The sequence below is a fragment of the Herpailurus yagouaroundi genome, unplaced genomic scaffold (assembly GCF_014898765.1).
Source record: "Herpailurus yagouaroundi ecotype Mexico unplaced genomic scaffold, PumYag 186, whole genome shotgun sequence".
Lineage (NCBI taxonomy): Eukaryota > Metazoa > Chordata > Mammalia > Carnivora > Felidae > Herpailurus > Herpailurus yagouaroundi.
The window spans coordinates 14,148,871-14,168,177 of NW_024412417.1; the positions used below are offsets into that span (position 1 = coordinate 14,148,871).

The 19,307-nt window shown below is 36.6% G+C and overlaps 1 protein-coding gene across 3 annotated transcripts in view; it reads right to left on the bottom strand.

Annotated features, from left to right (window-relative positions):
• AZIN1 (antizyme inhibitor 1) overlaps nt 1–19,307 on the bottom strand; it is a 31,840-nt gene that overhangs the window by 7,729 nt on the left and 4,804 nt on the right. For 2 of the 3 annotated variants that reach the window (XM_040494158.1, XM_040494160.1), the window contains exons 3-6: nt 5,228–5,425; nt 2,788–2,961; nt 2,105–2,277; nt 274–408 (exon numbers count right to left, since the gene is read on the bottom strand). In XM_040494158.1, coding sequence (XP_040350092.1) covers nt 274–408; nt 2,105–2,277; nt 2,788–2,961; nt 5,228–5,329 — 584 coding nt within the window. In that variant the 5' untranslated portion in view covers nt 5,330–5,425. Of the gene's footprint in view, nt 1–273; nt 409–2,104; nt 2,278–2,787; nt 2,962–5,227; nt 5,426–10,062; nt 10,209–19,307 lie in introns of all 3 variants that reach the window. The other variant, XM_040494159.1, reaches the window with a different exon arrangement.

Sequence of the window (19,307 nt, forward strand, 5' to 3'; positions counted from 1 at the left end):
ATTCTAGTACATCCTCTGCCTTCAATTTAAAGAAGGGGGGTTTTAAATTACTAATTGAATTTTTATTTACTATTTTATCTCTTAGGGAAGGGGAAGGTATAGGCACAAAATTACATGAAGGATAAAGCATATTTAGTTGTTTTTCCTAGACTAAGGAAAAAAAATACATTAAACTGAAAGTTGAATCTATCAGAGTTCATGCAAAAAGTCTTAAAATAAATCAGAAAGACAAAGATTTATCACCATAAAATGAAATTTAAAGCAAATACTCACTTAACCCCAATAATTTGGACATCAAGTTCCTTAGCACATTCCAAGAGATGCCTACAGTTCTTCAGGGTAGTGCCAAACTTCATGTTACCCTCTTCGCCTCCAATATTATCTTCTGTTGCAATATGTAGTAAGACCCTAAGAGAAGGGGAAGATGATTGGGGCAGAGTTGGTTTACATCATCATCAGCACATGTGAAGCCTGAAGATTGTAGAAGTATGTTGATTATGTTGCCAGTGCTCCCAAATCCAGCGACGGTTGAAATCAGTGAACCTAATGAAAAACAATCCTGTACAGAGAAAAAACTAGCCATTAGGGCCTAAAGCATGAAGCTCACAAGGACGGGAATTTGGAAAATGCAGGAAGTTAAGACTCTGTTGTAGCAGCAAGAGTCAGTTGGGCTCTGTAATGAAAGACGACATTACTTTCAAATGAAGTCCATCAGTCCACAAAACCACCTAGAAAGACTAAATTGAACAGCAATGCCATCATTGTCTTTCGGATGAAAATATCAGGGCTTTAAATGTTTCAAATTTCCTAAATTGTTCTAGCTACCTAAATTTCCACCACTTATTCTGAGAACTCCTATTAATCTCATACATCTTACCAGAAAATTGGCAAACTTGGGAGTTATTTAAGCATCTAAAACAGTAGCCTTTTAAATACTGATTCAACTCTATTTGGTATTTCCTTCCAAATCATGACAACCAAGACAAAATGATCAAGACTGTCTCAGGAGACACACAGTAACTACAAACTACTAAAACCCAAAATATACAAATGCTGTTTGTAAAACTGTTTTCCCAAAGAAGTCCTGATGAGTGACTGATGATCAGAGGGGCCAAGTCTGATAAAAGCAAAATTATTCTTCCTATAGGTATAAATAATCAGCTCTATCAAGAATATAACATCCACTTTACAATTAACAAGGTAAACATCCCTAATCACTGCTGTCTTTAAAAGATCACAGAACAGAAAGATTTTTTGAGAGAGACAAGTGGTTCACTAGAATTTTCCCCAAAAGGCCTTTATTCAAAGTTTTTTAGAGTAATCAATCCTGTCAGGACACCTAAGAGTACCATTGAAGTCAATAAGAAAATTATAAATATACAACGAAAATATGGATATGATACACATTTTCAGGAACACAATGCATTAAAAACAAGCAATTTTGTATTAATACACTATACTTTTAGTATATCCTAAGGTCTTCTTGACGTACCAGTTCATGACAAGATTAAATCTGCTTTTTGCTTTTAAAAAGTACACGTTTTAATTTAAAAATTCTTGAGATGCATGCAGGAACAAGTACAAAAAAAAAAAAAAGTAAACTTCCTATGCAAAGAGAAGAGTGGGCCTTAGAAAAGAAACCCCTTGAATCTACAGAGTAGGCTCCTAAGACACTGCCACTAAGGACAACCATTTAAGAACTACAGCTAAAGGCAGATTAAACCCTGAGCTAACCAGGAAAAAAAGCTGACCAACACATATCCTGTTCCCAGCATGACAACTAGTAGGGTTGATATGATTATGAAAATAGGCTGTGGCCCTCATTTTATTATCCCAAGAACCCCATTTTCTTCCTCGAGTTCAAGATTATAAATTCATATTCCAAACTGCCCTTATCTCCTCCCAACTCTACAAGAAGGATCAGAAATAGGTAGCCAATAAGATGCTATCAGCATTTTCGATATAGGAACTTATTAAATAAGTTAAAAAAATAATTACAATACAAATCACTACTCTACTAAGCATTGCCTTTTCCCAGGCCAAAGACAAACCCAAACCCTAAAGAGTAAGATAAATATTCCCATGTACTTAGTTTTACACTTACTTGGCATTTGGGTGATTACGTGCAATTTTCTTCAATTCAACTTCATTGTCACATGTCATGATGTTCACTCCAATTTTTGCTGCATACTTTATTTGAGACACTTGTTTGCAAGGACTTATGTAAATGATGTTTTCTGGAGATACACCCAATTCTTGCACTAAAGCCATTTCAGTCTATAAAAATATATTTTAAATAGTGTCATCTAAAAAGCAAAATTTCTATTACCCCTTTTCATTCAATTACCACTTTATAACTTTTATTTTTGGCTAAATTTAAATCACATTAAGTTAAATTGGGATTGCATAAAGTCACAGTTCTTATTCTGATAACACTACTCTGTGTTAAAAATCCTTTTAAAAGCTGTAATTACCACCAGAGAAATCTGGTTTAGAATTATTTTGCTGTTATCAGAAGTAATGGTCTAGCACTAGCCTAAGAATGAAGAACAAATAAAAAGTTGTTGACAAAAGATAAAGCTTTTCAAAATCTCATCTCACTGAAACTTTCCTTTCATTGGTACACTTGAAAAGTTTGTAAATTTCCATCAGGCTGCGAATTTACACAAGAGTTTAAAAACATCCAAAAGAGAAACTTCCTTGCAATTTTTCTAACTGCTGTAACCAAAAGTTAAAGTGAGTTCTAAAATGTTGCAGTTCAGTGACAAAATAATGAAAAATACTCACTTTACTGGAACAAGCAAATCCAGTTCCAAGAGCTGCCAAAATCTCAAGTACAGCTGGAGTGGCGTTGCACTTTACTGTGTAGAATGGCTTTATCTGAGCCACTACATTCTGCCACTGACTGTGTTTCTTCACAATCTTTCCAAGATCTCCCACAAAAAATGCATTTTTCCCTGTCTATTATGATCACACACAAAAAAGAGAAATAATAAAGGAACCATTGAAAACAGAGTACCAAAAGTAGTAAAGAACTCCCTTTTCCTCCATAAAGGAGCGAAAATACACATTTACACACACTACTATACTTAAGGCTTAAGAGTAATTAAAGCTAAACAGAGCAAATACAGGAGAATCCAAATACCTTTTTCTTTATAAAACTGGACTTTTTGCTGTGCTATGCTGCCATATAACATATTCTCTTCTTTGCTTTTTCTAAAAAACTGTATCAATGGTAGTGACTTTCTACTTTACAATTGCCTCAGTTTGGGGGAGTAAAGGAGAAGAAAACCACCTGTTTCCTTCCATGCTTTTTTCCTACACTGTTTAAAACTACTCTGGTAGTTCAGGACCTGATTTCCTAATACAGTGAGTAGAATCAGGAATGCTAACCAAAATAAGCTATGTATCTCCATTATAAATTGCACGTAAAGACAGGATGGTAAAACAAGAAAGCAAGGACACTAGGAACCGATCTTTAAGGTGACAAAGCTGGTAGTCTGTATACAGAGATGGCAAAATTATATTAAAAAAAAAATACAGAAGTACACTAAATACCAGCTGAACTGGAATAAGGATATTCTTCCTTCAAAACTAAGAAAACAGATTTTAATTAGGGATCTGGGGAAATCTGTAATAATTTTAACATGGCTACTCTAGGGTAAGAGAAATGACTGTAACATGTCAGGCAGAGAGAGCATAAATTATTCAATGTTACATGGCAGACCAAATCATCTTATTTAGAATACACAACTATTGTTTGAAAAGCCAAGACAATATTACTGTTTTCTATTCCTTAATACACATTTGAAAATTTACATTATTGGAAAATACTGATCAGGATATAGACATGATTGGAAATTAAGGTTTTTGCATAGCAGATATGGGACAGTTGTACTCAAATTACTCCATTCTGTCAAGATATACCATCCCTAACGTTCTAGAGACAGAAAATTTATTTTTACTTTAATATGGAAAAAACAAATAAGGCAATAATTATGGCGACCAGCAAACTGGGATTAAAAAACAACAACAACAAGATTTTCAGCTGTAACCACCCTTGAACCATACAATTAGATGACACTGCTAGGAAAGAAGAGGGCTGTAGACTAACCCTCACTAAATGTGGGATAATTCAACATTGTGGGACAAGAATGAATGAAAGGATTATTTCGAAGATCATTATCTGACCCACAAAGAATGTTGCAAAAGTTAGAGGACTAAGAGAAAGGTCAGCATACTTCCACAAGGAGGTTCCTAGTGACCTAAGAGAAGGAACTGCAGAATGGCATGGCTATACAATTGACTGAACAGTATGACAAGTGTCACTTTTTTCCCCAAAATTTTGATGCCAGGGGAAAGAGATCTGTTGAGGTGTGGGGAGACTGGAGCACACGTGTAAAGGTCAACAAAAGTACTTTGGTATCCTATTACTGAACACCAATAACGTGAAAATCTTTCAATAAATTTGGGGAAATGGGAAATTAGCTCCAACAAATTTTATTAGCAAGATAATAAACAAAGATAGTTCTATTAGTAAGTACATAACAAAAATAATCTTAAGTAGCAAAGAATATGAGTCAATAGAAGCTGACATCTGGCGCCAGAGTAAACATTTCAGTGTAAGTTACCAAATTCTTAGCCAACATACACGACCAAAATTATATTAAATATAAATTAAAATCTACTCAAGCATATAGTTGAGAAAAACGGAGTAAAAAGCCATAGTGATTAGGAGGAACATAATCAAGAAAATAGACCATACAAGAGCTGGGCACAGCAGAGAAAGATTAAATTAGAAAGGCACTTGTTTAAAAAAAAATTTTTTTAATGTTTTATTTTGAGACAATGTGAGAGACAGAGTGCAAGCAGCGGAGGGGCAGACAGAGGGAGGCACAGAATCTGAAGCTGGCTCCAGGGTCTGAGCTATCAGCCCAGAGCCCGACGCCGGGCTCAAACTCACGAACTGTGAGATCATGACCTGAGCGGAAGTCGGATGCTTAACCGACTAAGCCACTCAGGCGCCCCAGAAAGCCACTTGTTTTAATCTGGGCTACGAAGAAAACCTCATCACTACGCAAGGGAAGTGGGAGTGTCAGACAACCTGGAAAAGCGAACATCTGAAAAAAGTACTTTTATCAGATTAACATCTTAGAAATAGAGCAATGTTTTAGAATTCAAAAATTTGTAAACACTGAATTTGAGAAATGTGAAACGGCACACTTACCAGGGTGTGCTCATAAACATAATTATCAATCACATTCCCAAGGTTTGTTCCTTCATCCAACAGGCCAACGGAGTAGTTTGCATCGTCAATAAATCCTTTCATCTCAGCCGTATTCCACAAAGCCGAAAGTCATAAACCAGGAAAAACAAGAGACGGGCCACCAAGCCTTATGTCTGGGTCCTTAGAATATGCAACAAACTGTCAAAATAGAAGTTATTTCAAAGTCTGTATTATTTCACTATTAACCTTATAATGTAGGGGATGTCAATGAAAGCATGCTAAGTGCCTAAATTAGTGAGGAATCTGTATCACTTAACACTTGCAGAAACACTGGATCATTCACTATCTTTTAATGCCCATTTTATAGTGAATGTGTATTTTATACATTTAAAAACCAAGCTCAGTATGACATAGTTTAAGATAATCCATATATGTGCAATTTATCACCAGTATGGTCACCTTATTGACGTGGAGTTGCAGACCCAGCCTGTATTATTTCTTGTTTTATCGTTCTTCCATAACACAATTTTCAGTGAAAGCACATCCTCATTTTAAGTAAAGAAAGCTAGAGAAATATTATCTGCAGCCAAGAAATTAAAATACTAGCCTAAGCTTCAATATACTGCCAACCACCTCCCAGTGTGTTAGCAGGTAACTGTAGATAAAGGTCTTCTAAATTCTACAGGAGGGGAAAAATGAAGTAACAGAAATGGATAGAAGTGGTAGAGAGTCACTTTAGTGGACAATCTGTAGCTTTGATACAGACTGTCTAGGTCTCACCTCAAGCTCAAATGGTACTGGCTACATCAGGTTAGCAATGTAATTCTCTTATGAGTTAAGCTGACTTAGAGAAATAGAAGTCAGAAAGATCTGGTCGTGGCTATGTCATTTAATAGCTATTCGATCCTAGGTCAACTTCTCTGAACTTCAGTTAATTATCTTAACTACTTCCTCAAAAGGTTGCTGTAAAAAAAAAAAAAAAAAAGAAAGAAAGAAAAGAAAAAGTATAGCATATGAATACAAAAAAAAAAACCAAACACTTGTTTAAACGTGTTGATTCAGAATAGAGCTAAAATTAAGTTGCCAATTGCCAGTAACACAAAAATGCCATCACAATTTAAAACTAGGCACAAGCTAGGCACCTGGTATATCCTAGACCGTTTACTAAGAGCTCTAAAGGCTGACTAAATCCAACATTTCTCTTAGCAAAGAAATCTTTCCCCTCCCTACCCCAGATCACCCATTCTCCTCAGGGCAGCATATACTGACATAAAAGTTTATCTTTGCTGAATTCACTGGTCGTTAAAGGTTACTTTAGGCAAGCATTTAACATAAACAAAAAGTCCGTTAGCAAAACAAGTCTTCCAGACAGGATACTACTCATTGTCTGGTACTGACTTCTGGTTACATTCGGAATGGACACAGACCAGCTATTGGCAACCTATTTCAAAACTTGCACAGCCTTTCCCATGTCCTTGATTCTCCCAATGCTATTCTATGTGCCAGTGTTCACTTTCTGTGATGGCCCTCATCCTAAGGTATACTCCATTTCAATGGTTCCCAAAGTGCATTTTTGAATGCACCAGAACAAACTCATCAGTAGACCATAACATTAGATTCCATGAAATAAGTTTTTTAAACTTTTAAAACATCTTCAACTCCAAGAAGTCAACTACATTCAGTTTAGCTCATCAAATCTCCTTCATGCAACAGCAGAAACAGAAAAGTTGAGAATATTTTTATTTTAACGAAGTAATTAACTTAGGCATATCTACATTAGACTTAATACTTATGCAGTAAAGTCACATTGTAGCCTGGACACTCTCTAAAGGTTGTTATACCAGCAATGATGTAAACCTGTGCCCAGGAAGCAGACATTTTAGGCCTGAGGATACATATTTATTTTAAACAACCTAACTCCAGTTACAGTAACAATTTAGGGGACTATTCATCTATGCACTAAGGGAAATAGAAACAATAAAAGCTACTTTTTAAAAAAGATCAAAGGTAAGTATAAGAAAGAGTACAGCAGAAACCTTCAGTTCAGTTTAGCATCAAAAATCTTTTTGGTCCAACAGCTTTCACTTAATTCTATTAATAATGAAAAAAAAGATCTTCAGTCTAATTTTTCAGTTCATGAAACTCCTAAGTCTGTATGTACTATTTACCTGGGAACTTTAAGTTAGGAATTATGGACCTCTACAGGCAACTGCTGCCACATGCAAAAGTCGTTTACAGTCACAATGATATGTACCTCAATTTCCTATAGCTGCAGTCCTTACAGAAAGGGTGATTTTCCTCTAGTAGTAGGATCCTCAGTACTTACAAAAACATCCATCTTACCTGCTGAATGCCTACATTCTTAACAGCAAAGATGTTATGGCAGTGTGCCAAGCACTGTTGTAAGTACTTTATCTATACAATTAGATCTCTAACCCTTAAAAAAAAAAACCATAATAATGGTACTGCCCACATTTTAGAGATTAAGACACTGAGGCACAAAACAATTAGCTCCAGAGATGCTGACGATCAAATTATGTTTAAAAGGAAAAAAGTCTCTCCAGCACCCCTAGAAAATACAGGATTGCTTTTTTGGATCTCCAACTTACATACAGCATAAAAACATCCTATTATACTTATTCATAGCCTTTTAGCCTCTATGACTAGTCTCTAGATTTTAACCTTGCTGTTCTTCTGTATCTTTGGTCTAATTCTCAGGCAAACCCCAAATTTGAAATTATTTTTCCTTTTCTATCCATCATATCAACAGTTTACATGAAACGACGTGCACCCATTTTGACAAACATATATTATCTGTGTAACCACTAACCATAAAGGTAAGTTCCCTCGTGTCCCTTTTGCAGTAAATCCCCAAATCTGCTTCAGGTAACCATTGAGCTCTTTCTGCCACTATAGATCAGACTTTTGTAGAAGTGAAATAATTTTAAAACTAAAACAGTTGACAAGTAATGAATAACATGAACCAAAATACTGGACTGCTCTAAAGGATACAATGCTTGTAGAATGGCTGTATTATTATCATTGAAATCGAACTCTCACTTCAAAAGTAACCCTAGTGTTCATTCACCAATCCCTAGTTGATTCACAAAAGGACTCAGAAGGAAAAATAAAATTCATTTGCTATACTGGCTGTACTTAATGAAAGAATTAAGGGACTAACACACCTAAACCACTAAAACAGATGTAGTACATGTAATATTTGATTTCCTTATTTACACTGAGCACTGCAATAAAATTGTTAGGCCGACACTAATAAAACCTATACATAAAAGATAGTGAGCATAAGTGAGCTCTATCTCTTCTTATATGGTCCCTGAAGGTTTTGATACCTCTATATTTCCTAGCTCAGAATAGGTGCTCACAAACAGATGGGACAAAGGACTTCACAACGCTTAAGAATGGGGAGTTCTTAAACTTAGGGTTGGCTTGTGACAGCAATGAACTCCTTCAACTTCCAAGTGTGTTGAAAAAGATGGTCCAGTCCATCTTTCACCTTCTCGAAAGGAGCCCAAAACTTGATACGATAGTGACCCACATGTAAATGCAAAGCTCAAATGTCAGTTACCGTTAAAAGCTGAAAGTTAACATGCAGGAAAAACTAATTCTGCTATAGAATCTGCAAAAGATAAAGGCCTTCAGAAGAGAGGTTTTCTAACACATCTTAAGCCGACAAACCCTTTGTTCACATGAAATGTCACCTAGAAACCCAGTATTTCCAACAACTGAAAACGCTGAAGTAGGGGATTATGGGTAGGCTGATCTTCTTTCCTACCTCTAATAATTGTGCCCCTCTCTCACTGAAAGAGTCCTAAAAGTAGTTCATAATCCTACCTCCAGAAGCCTTTGACTAATTTTCTTAACATGTTAGCAAAAAATATTTAAAGCTCCACTACCTCAAAAAGGTTTATGTTCTACATTTCTGCCTTAGAGCACTAAAGAAATACTTTGCTAGTTTCCCAAAAAAGCATTTGAAGTTACTTGGTAACAATGCATTAAACCAAAAATCTATGACACATACAGTATGTTCTATGGACCCAGAATGAAAATAAGTGTGTATGTGTTGTGGGTGAGCAGAGTTTGTATTGTATGCCAGATCACCAAGTTAATCCACCTTAATTTTAAACACCACAGGGAATTTCCAGGCACCTCTCCATTAAGAATGGACTCAAACCCAGGTAATGCCAAACTTCCCCCCAATGCTCCAATCCTAGGTATAATTTCCAACAGACATTGCACCATTTTTTATGGCTTATAAATCAAAAATGGGACTGACTTACTGGCTCCAACACATTATGACCCACTATATACTATGGTCTGGTGCTGCTAGACATTGAAGTATTTACATTAAACTTCAAAAAATCTACCCTATATAGATCTTAGATTCTCTTCAACTGGAGCAAATTCATTTTCCATAAAAGCTCTCAAGTTTATTTTCATCAACAGATACTAGGAAGTATTCTCTACTTCAAGCCTTTAAGCCATGTTCACAACCAAACACCTTATCAATATATGGTGAAAGCAAACTGTTTATTACAGTAGCACAAGGGCTGTAATCACAATACTACTTTTGTAAGGAATTTCCTCTTGGATAGCATAGCTGGGAAGAAAAAAAATGTTTAACATTCCTTATTTACACCTTGGTGTTTTCTGGTAATACATCTTTTAATGAAGAGCTGCCAAAGAAACAAAAGGCTCCAAAGAACTGCACACAGCTCCCTGGAGCCTTCCATGAGGCCGCTGAGTCCTCATGTCCATTGAGAGGGTAGCGCCAAGAGAAGTGGCTGCAGCAGCTGGGCACTTGCCTTGTTACACACCTGCTACAAAGGCTTCTATAGTTGATTGTACTTCAGAAGAAACTGATACATCTCTCAAATTATCACAAGATAATTCTGGCAGCAACAGCCCACTTGACACCAAGCTGGATGAATATGAGTCTTGGATTTCTGAAGTGAAGACCTCCCTGGAAGTAGAACAGGGAGAGCTGAAAGGCTGAGAGTACGGTTTCAGAGACATGTAAGCAGGAAACCCAACCTTAATATATCAACCACTTTTCTAAAAGGACTTTTTACTCATTAAAAAAAATGAGAACTTGAGACATTTTGAAACTACTACTGTAAAGAAGCCAAAGAGCACTTTTTTTTTTTTTTTTTAACATAGTCAATTGATGACTTAAAACTCAGCTAACAGCTTAAAAAGACACAATGCTGTCAAGGTCACCTCTGTATCCTACCGCTGATAGAAATGTTACTTACCACACAGAATAACTTTAGAAATAACTGGGCAGGAGAGTATTAGAAGAGGATTCTGAAGGATGACTTTGGCACTATAGACGGGAGGCCTGGAGTAGGTTCAAACCACCAAAAACAGTGCCAGGAAGCTATATACTGGAAATGGGAGGAAGTTCCAATAAACTGTGCAAAGGCAATATGGATTTTTGCCATACTGGACCAAAAATAAGTGATGGAGAATAACAATAACCTACACAGAGTACTTAGGATAATCAGGACAGAGTATGCTTTTATCAACAGTAAGTGGAAAGCCAGTAATGACAACAGGCACCCTCAAACTTATTTTTCAGGTGATAAGGTGGGGGAAAAAAAAAGAAAACCCAAATAACCCTAGAAAAAGAATATTAAAGGTGACTGCTGAAGAATTATTTTAAAAGACAAAAGCAAAAATGAACAGGAGATATTTAAGGGTGGGGGAGAAAAACCCTAAAGGAAATGAGCTCAACGGGCTAAGTTTGAAATGCCTAGGTAAAGGCTGCCATGTGAAAGGTCTCACAATTCTAAAATATGTCTTAATCAGAAAACAAAATACAGGATTTTCATACCATATACTTTTACATGTGGAATTGACAAGATTAGCCTTTTAAAAAATCTGTCTTGACTATCTGATGTAAAGATTAATTTTTTTTCTGGAAGAAGTGTATGTACCCTCACTCAAGTAAAATACTTAAAGGCCTTTTGGTAATTAAGATGTAGTGACATTGGGGCGCCTGGGTGGCGCGGTCGGTTAAGCGTCCGACTTCAGCCAGGTCACGATCTCGCGGTCCGTGAGTTCGAGCCCCGCGTCAGGCTCTGGGCTGATGGCTCGGAGCCTGGAGCCTGTTTCCGATTCTGTGTCTCCCTCTCTCTCTGCCCCTCCCCTGTTCATGCTCTGTCTCTCTCTGTCCCAAAAATAAATAAAAAACGTTGAAAAAAAAATAAAAAAAAAAAAAGATGTAGTGACATTAAAGATAACTACTGTAATCCACATGAACAGGAAATTTACAACCATAGTAACTTCATGCTTTCTAAGCTTTTCAGGTGCAGTACAGGTACAGAATAACTCTATAAATAAATGCACTTAATTACTATTTTGATTACCTTAGAGCAGATCTCAGTCATCTTTCCAAGAAGAAACCTTAATTATCATATATAAAACACACGTGTAATACAATTATTGCAACAAATACAAGGTTAAGAAAGAGAATACCCTAGAAGCCCTATACAGCTTTCCCAGGTGGCAGTGGTTGCATCTCCCATAGAATAAACATGTTCATGCTTTTCCGATCATCATTCCCTTGTTATTTAATATTTATTGTTCTATGTGCCCCTAAACCATTGGCTTTACTGGTTTTGAACTATAAATAGCATCCCTGCTATTCTTCTACCATGACTGACTTCTTTTGCTCAACTTTAGTCTCAATTCACCCATGCAGATAGACATAACCAAAGTGCATTTATTTTCATTTCTGGGTAGTATTCTGTGTAGGTATGCCATTTATTTATCTGAACTGATCTATGGGTTACTTCCCACTTTTTGCTGTATTCTTTATGTTATTTATGACCTAACTTCTATTACTTATGTACCTAAGGGCAGTGCTATGCAAACTGTACTGTAGTGCAAGAGTCTAGCTTGCTGGCTGGCAGTTTAAGTAGCACTGGTCTAGGGCTACATACTAGAAGTGGAACTGCTAAGTTTTTGGTGAAAAAAGGTCTTCAAGTCTTTTGTTCATTTTCCCATTGTTTTTTGCTTTTTCTTGTGGGAGCTCTTCATGAATTTAGGATAGCAAATACCTCACTGAGTATTATTTGGGGATGGTTTTTGTTAGATCATCCATGTTGAACGTACTAAAGCATTTCATCCTACTTTTGGTCATGCCTAAGATAACATGTTTGGTCATGTTGAACGTAGGTGAACTGAAGTTCATCTAGAACCTAGAACTATACTTATTTTTTTTTTAATTTTTTTTTTTAACGTTTATTTATTTTTTTGGGACAGAGAGAGACAGAGCATGAACGGGGGAGGGGCAGAGAGAGAGGGAGACACAGAATCAGAACAGGCTCCAGGCTCTGAGCCATCAGCCCAGAGCCCGACGCGGGGCTCGAACTCACGGACCGCGAGATCGTGACCTGGCTGAAGTCGGACGCTTAACCGACTGCGCCACCCAGGCGCCCCAAGAACTATACTTATTTAGGAGCTCTTTAGGATATCAGAGGGTCCTTGCAGTAAAAAGCCAACAAACAGATGAAAAATCACATATTCAACATAAACCTAATATTAATTTGTCTACATAAGCACATAAAATCATAGTAGGGAATTACATCCTAACAGCATGATAAAGAATTCAAAATATAAAACTGAAAAGCCCCTACAGTTAAAGGAAATTTTTTATTAAATGAAAGGAGAAAGAAGAGAATGCGTAATTTTTATGTTTATTAGTCAATGTTTTAAGATTATTACAGCTAATACTACTCATGTTAATAATACCCCATTTGCAACTATGTGGATGGAACTAGAGAATATTATGCTAAGCGAAATTAGTCAGAGAAAGACAAATATCACATGACTTTACTCATATGAGGAATTTAAGATATAAAACAGACAAACATAAAGGAAGGAAGCAAAGTAATATAAAAACAAGGAGGGGGACAAAACATAAGACTCTTAAATAAATACAGAGAACTAAGGGTTGCTGGAGGGGTTGTGGGTGGGGGGATGGGCTTAAATGGGTAAGGGGCATAAGGGAGGACACTTGGGATGAGCACTGGGTGTTATACACAGGGGATGAATCACCGGAACTACTCCTGAAATCATTACAGCACTATATGCTAACTTGGATGTAAATTTAAAAGAATGGATATACTAAATACAAATAGTTTAAGAAGAGGTTTAAAATTAGTCTGACTTATAATACATAACAGTTCACATCAATGAGAAAAGAAGAAAACCTAAAATATGCACCTATAATGTTGGTTAATATATACAAATAAATAATCTAGTATAGGTGGTAAACTGCAGGACCTCAGGGGCGCCTGGGTGGCGCAGTCGGTTAAGCGTCCGACTTCAGCCAGGTCACGATCTCGCGGTCTGTGAGTTCGAGCCCCGCGTCGGGCTCTGTGCTGACAGCTCAGAGCCTGGAGCCTGTTTCCGATTCTGTGTCTCCCTCTCTCTCTGCCCCTCCCCCGTTCATGCTCTGTCTCTCTCTGTCCCAAAAATAAATAAACGTTGAAAAAAAAAAAAACCAAAAAACTGCAGGACCTTAAATTGAGGAAAGTCAGTTTTCCCATGCTACATACAGACTGCTGAATAAAATTCAATAGTTCCTATGGGGAACAAAACCAAAAACCAAAAATAACAATACCCTAGAACAATGCTGTCCAATAGAACTTTCTGTGCTAAATGCAATTTTCTTTATCATTGCCCAAAATAATAGCCATTAGCCACATATAACTCCCCAGCACTCACAATGTGGCACCTGCAACTGAGAATCTTAAAGTTAGTTTTAACTTTTAAAGCTCACCACCTCCAAGTAACTTTGATCAAGGTAACAAAGATCAATTCACAAGCTTACAGAGCTAGACTGTAAGGGCACAAAAAGTAACAAAGTAACAAACTCCACAGCAAATTCTGAAGAGAGATTTAAAATGCATGCTTACATAAGATAATGAAAAGGCAAAAAAAAAAAAAAAAGTTTGGAGAGGAGCATTCAATAAGAATTTGTTCTCTTGGGTCCTTCTCCAAGTCAGTTAGTTCTAGGCATTTAAGCTCTGATCTCATAGTGGCTGAATATGGCTGAGGCAGGCTGAACGTCATCAGTGTAATCCTTGTAACTCAGTACAAATATTTTCTATTCCTTTCATAATGTTCTTCACATTATTCATTAAAATAAAGGATGGGTAAATCTTTGCTTCAGTTAGCTTGTGATAAATCTTTTAAGTGTACATGGATGACCCTGGAATGAAAGGGAAGGACAAAAAATACCGTCTTCCTATGCCTTACCAATATGAGAGCACTTCACTTGCAACAGCCTCTTTAGGCTTATCTGAACGACAGTCAGCCTAAAGCAGCCTACTATTTACCTAGATTTTATAGCATGCAAGGTACAAATAACTTATTTACTCCTATTTGAAATTAAGAGTATCGGGGCGCCTGGGTGGCGCAGTCGGTTAAGCGTCCCGTTTCAGCCATGTCACGATCTCGCGGTCCGTGAGTTCGAGCCCCGCGTCGGGCTCTGGGCTGATGGCTCAGAGCCTGGAGCCTGCTTCCGGTTCTGTGTCTCACTCTCTCTCTGCCCCTCCCCCGTTCATGCTCTGTCTTGCTCTGTCCCAAAAATAAAAATAAAAAACGTTAAAAAAAATAAAAATAAAATAAAATAAAATAAAAAAACAAAAAGAAATTAAGAGTATCAAAATTTCAGGGGGCTAGATTAAGAGTCTCAAAAACTCTGAAATAACACCAGGTGAAAAGAGTATAATGGAACACACAGACTGGTAGCCACTGTTGATTCTCTTGGCTCAACTGTCTTTTGTGATAAATGCAAGAACCATTTTATGCCCTTTAAAAATTGGTCTACATTGCTTTCCAATCTTTTTGGTTCTCCCAGAGAAGATTCTAAATTTGCTCAAAGGAAAAAAATCCACGTTCCCCAAATGCTGTTTAATCCATTAGCATATTTCCACATTGTTCTTGTACAGAATACTTTTCCACTAATTTACACAAGCAGTGCAGAACCATCAAACACTATTTTATGTATGCCAGGGGATACATATGCCTTAAAAACTGGTATTTCAAGGATAGTTTTATTTGACTTTTTTTGTCAAAGACACTAACAACCATTAATGAGTGTTCTGCTGAATTTGCTTTCATCACAAAATCTGTAAATTACCAAAACCAAACTTTTTTCCAAAGTCAAAAACCTGACTTTACTACTGACAATTAACAGCAAAACACGAAGAAACAATACTAGTACATACATACAGAACATTTTTCCCTTAGTTACAATAATTCTAATTTAGGTAGGATGGGTACTATTAAGGCATATGTAAATATTACCAATCAGGAGACAGAACATGGATATTTAAAATGCTGATGATTCAGGGTGCCTGGGTGGCTCAGTCGGTTAAGCCTCCAGCTTCAGCTCAGGTCATTAATCTTGTGGTTCTTGAGTTTGAGTCCTGCATCAGGCTCTGTGCCGATAGCTAGGAGCCTGGAGCCAGTTTCAAGTTCTGGGTCCCCCCTCTCTCTACCCCTCCCCCACTAGTACGTTCTCAAAAATAAACATGAAAAAAAATTTTTTTCATAAAAAACAAAATGCTAATGATTCTTATTAAGTTCCTACATGAACATAGTCAACTGACAACCACATAAAATATTTTACACAAATTTTAAGAGCCCATTTAAACAAATCAACTGTAACCTTTTTCTAGATTTAGATACAACTTACTAAAAAGTGTAAGGAAATGATTAATTCAATCTGACTTCATCACCAGATCTGCTAATAAAATGCAGTTGGTTAGAAGAGAATTTAGTTTTCTGGAAAGGCCTACTTCAGATTTTTCCATCAGGCTTATTAATTACAAAATGGAGCTCTGGCTAAAATAACTTGAGAATCTAGCCCACTGAAAAATCCACTCCAGCATAAAGCTCTAAGGATTTTTTTTTAACGGCATGCAAAAGCTTTTCCACAATTAGAGGCCCTTCATTAATTTTAGATACTATTAGTGTTAAAACACCTGTCAAATATCTTTACAGTGCTCACATATTACATCATACATATATTCTAAAGAAAAGTTTTCAAAGAAAAAGCTCTTATATAAGCAACTACCTAAGTTCCTAAATACTTAATAAACTATCTCAAAATTCACATGGTTACCTGATTTAGAAACCTAACTCTGGAGGGAAATCCTAGAGCTCAGACCACCTGCACAGAACTATTGAAGTATTACAGTGTTCAGAGTTCACATAGCTATATGCTTTGCAATGCTATGCAAATGCAAGGATTTTCTACAAAAGCCAGCTTTTTAATGACTTCTCATTTTCCAAACAGTATTGTTGCTCCATAGGATTTTAAATATCCAGTATAACAAACTCCTATTGATATCTAAGGATCTTTCTGGAATGTAAAATTTTCTCTTGCCATTTTCATTAATTCTACTCAAGAACCTTTGGAGCCAGTGATCCTTCCGGAATTTAAAATTTCTCAGATTTTAGAATGGCCAGGAGGCGAAGTCAACACCCTGTGATCACAATATTTTTGCAACAAAATTTAGGAATATTGGCACTACATGGGATAAGATAAAGAGCCTCAAGTCAGCTCAGATTCAGGTCAAGTTTTTGTTCCCAAATCAGTTTAGGTTACTACAAGAAGGTCATAAAAAAATTTTTTTAAGTAACTTTTGAATTTCAGAATTATACACATAAGGGATTATGGACCTGCAGCTTTGCAAGCAAAGCACCAAGCACTAAAGTTTCCTTCAACATAATACACATTGTACCTGGGCATAAGTAAAAGTCAGTTACTTTGGCTGTCAGAACCTGCAGAAATAAGTATCTTTAATATATTCTACCTGTACTCATCTACCCGCAGAGGAGGTGTTAACTATGGATTTCCCAAGTTCACTATAAATATTAAATAAAATGCAAAGTTAAGTTTTCATTAGAGAGTTCAACTAAATGCCTGTTTTAATATGACATTCCTTAAATCATGAAGCTTGTTCTTAAATTTCCATCTTAGAATCTATTCATGACTATGTCATCAACTAGTCCCCACCCCAGAAAAGTTAAATCTCCAGGCCAATGAGGGAGAAACATCAGATATATTGGAAACAGACAGATGACTAACAAAAATTAAGAGATAACTGACTTGGTCCTGAGATGGCAGCAATAGTGCTTCTCTTTAATATGCACACAAGACACCTGGTTAAAATGCATTGAGTCAGGTTTGGGTGGGGCTGAGATTCTGCATTTCTGTTGTAGTTGATGCTAATCCCAAAGACCACACTTCATTAACAAGGGGTGGTTAATACACTCAAAAAAAAAAAAAAATCATTGTATCAGTTTAGGGCTAAAGGAACTGTTCTAGTTACAGCTGAAATCTAGTTACAGCTGAAATCTAGTTACAGCTGAAATCTAGTTACAGCTAGATTTTAAAAATAAGTAATTTAGGGGTGCCTGGATGGCTCAGTCGGTTAAGCATCCAACTTCAGCTCAGGTCATGATCTCACAGTCCGTGGGTTCGAGCCCCGTGTTGGGCTCTGTGCTGACAGCTCAGAGCCCGAGCCTGCTTCGGATTCTGTGTTTCCCTCTCTCTCTGCCTCTCCCCTGCTCATGCTCTGTCTCTCTGTCTCAAAAATAAATAAAAACATTAAAAAAAAAAAAAAAAAGTAATTTGCTCAAACTCACACAGCTAAGAGAAAGCCAGTAGGAGAAACCCTCTAGTCAGGTTTCTAAGTCAACAGAACTTTCAAGAAATTTTATTAAACTTATTCCCCCCACTCTCTAGCCTTACAAATGTGTTGAAAACACATTTTAATTAGAGAAAACATTTTTATTCGATACGATCTTTTTAACGAAATCAGACTACAGGAACACTAAACTGATAACCTATGCTTTCCTGAAAATGTCAATTGTTATTCCAAGTGTCTGCACAACTCAGAAACATGCAAACTTTGGGGCACCTGGGTGGCTCAGTCAGTTAAGTGTCGGACTCTTGATTTCAGCTCTGGGTCACAATGGGGAGTTTGAGCCCCACATGGAGGCTGCTTCAGGTCCTCAGTCTTCCTCTCTCTGCCCCTCCCCTACTTGCACGAGTGCTCTTTCAAAAATAAATAAACGTTAAAAAAAAAAACAAAAAAAAACTCCCGAAACCTCAAAACCCAAACTTCAATTGCAAGAAACCTAAAATAAACTATACAAATCCAGCAGCAAATTCAAATTTAAACATCAGTTTACTGTGGAACTGTATTTTGCACAGACATTCAATTCAAAAGTCAAATCCATACATAGAAGATCAAGTACTGGCAAAAATTATCCAAGAAAATCTGTTCAGAAAATAGCAAGCTAGGAGACGTACATATATCATCCCTCAGTAAGTCCTCTGAAAACAACCAATTTTTCCTCACCAGCTGAGTATTACATAAAGTCATCTTATAAAGCAATTATAAACTCTAGTAGTCACTTTATACCTGGCAAAATGCTCATAACTATACAAGAACTAATATTCACCTCTCCTACACCATGCTGTGAGGTATAGCTTCAGTGAGTAGAATGAACAGAATCTTTTACTCTATTTAAAAATGTCTTTTTTTCTGATTAAGCCCAAATACTTGAAAATTTACCAAATGGTTGAATGATGGAATAAGCCACTGCCTACACATTAAATTACAAAACAAAACAAACAAACATAAAAAACAACCCACCCAAAACTCTCCAACAACTTATATTACAACCTGGATTAGTAAGATTTCCTAAAACTTGGTCTACAGTATATACTTAAGTAGAGTAATACTTGTTATATATTCAAAATAAATTTTAAGTGATTCAGTGATTGGTAAACAATGCATATAAAACTGAATCAGTAAACCCTTAACTGTCAAGCCTTTATTTTTTTATTTTTAGAGAGAGCGCGCGTGTGTACAAGAAGAGAGCGAGCACACATAGGGGAGAGAGAGAGAGGGAGGAAGAAAGAGTATTTCAAGCAGGCTCCATGCTCAGCTCAGAGCCTGACACAGGGCTTGATCTCACAACCCTGGAATCATGATCTGAATTGAAATCAAGAGTTGAACTCAACCAA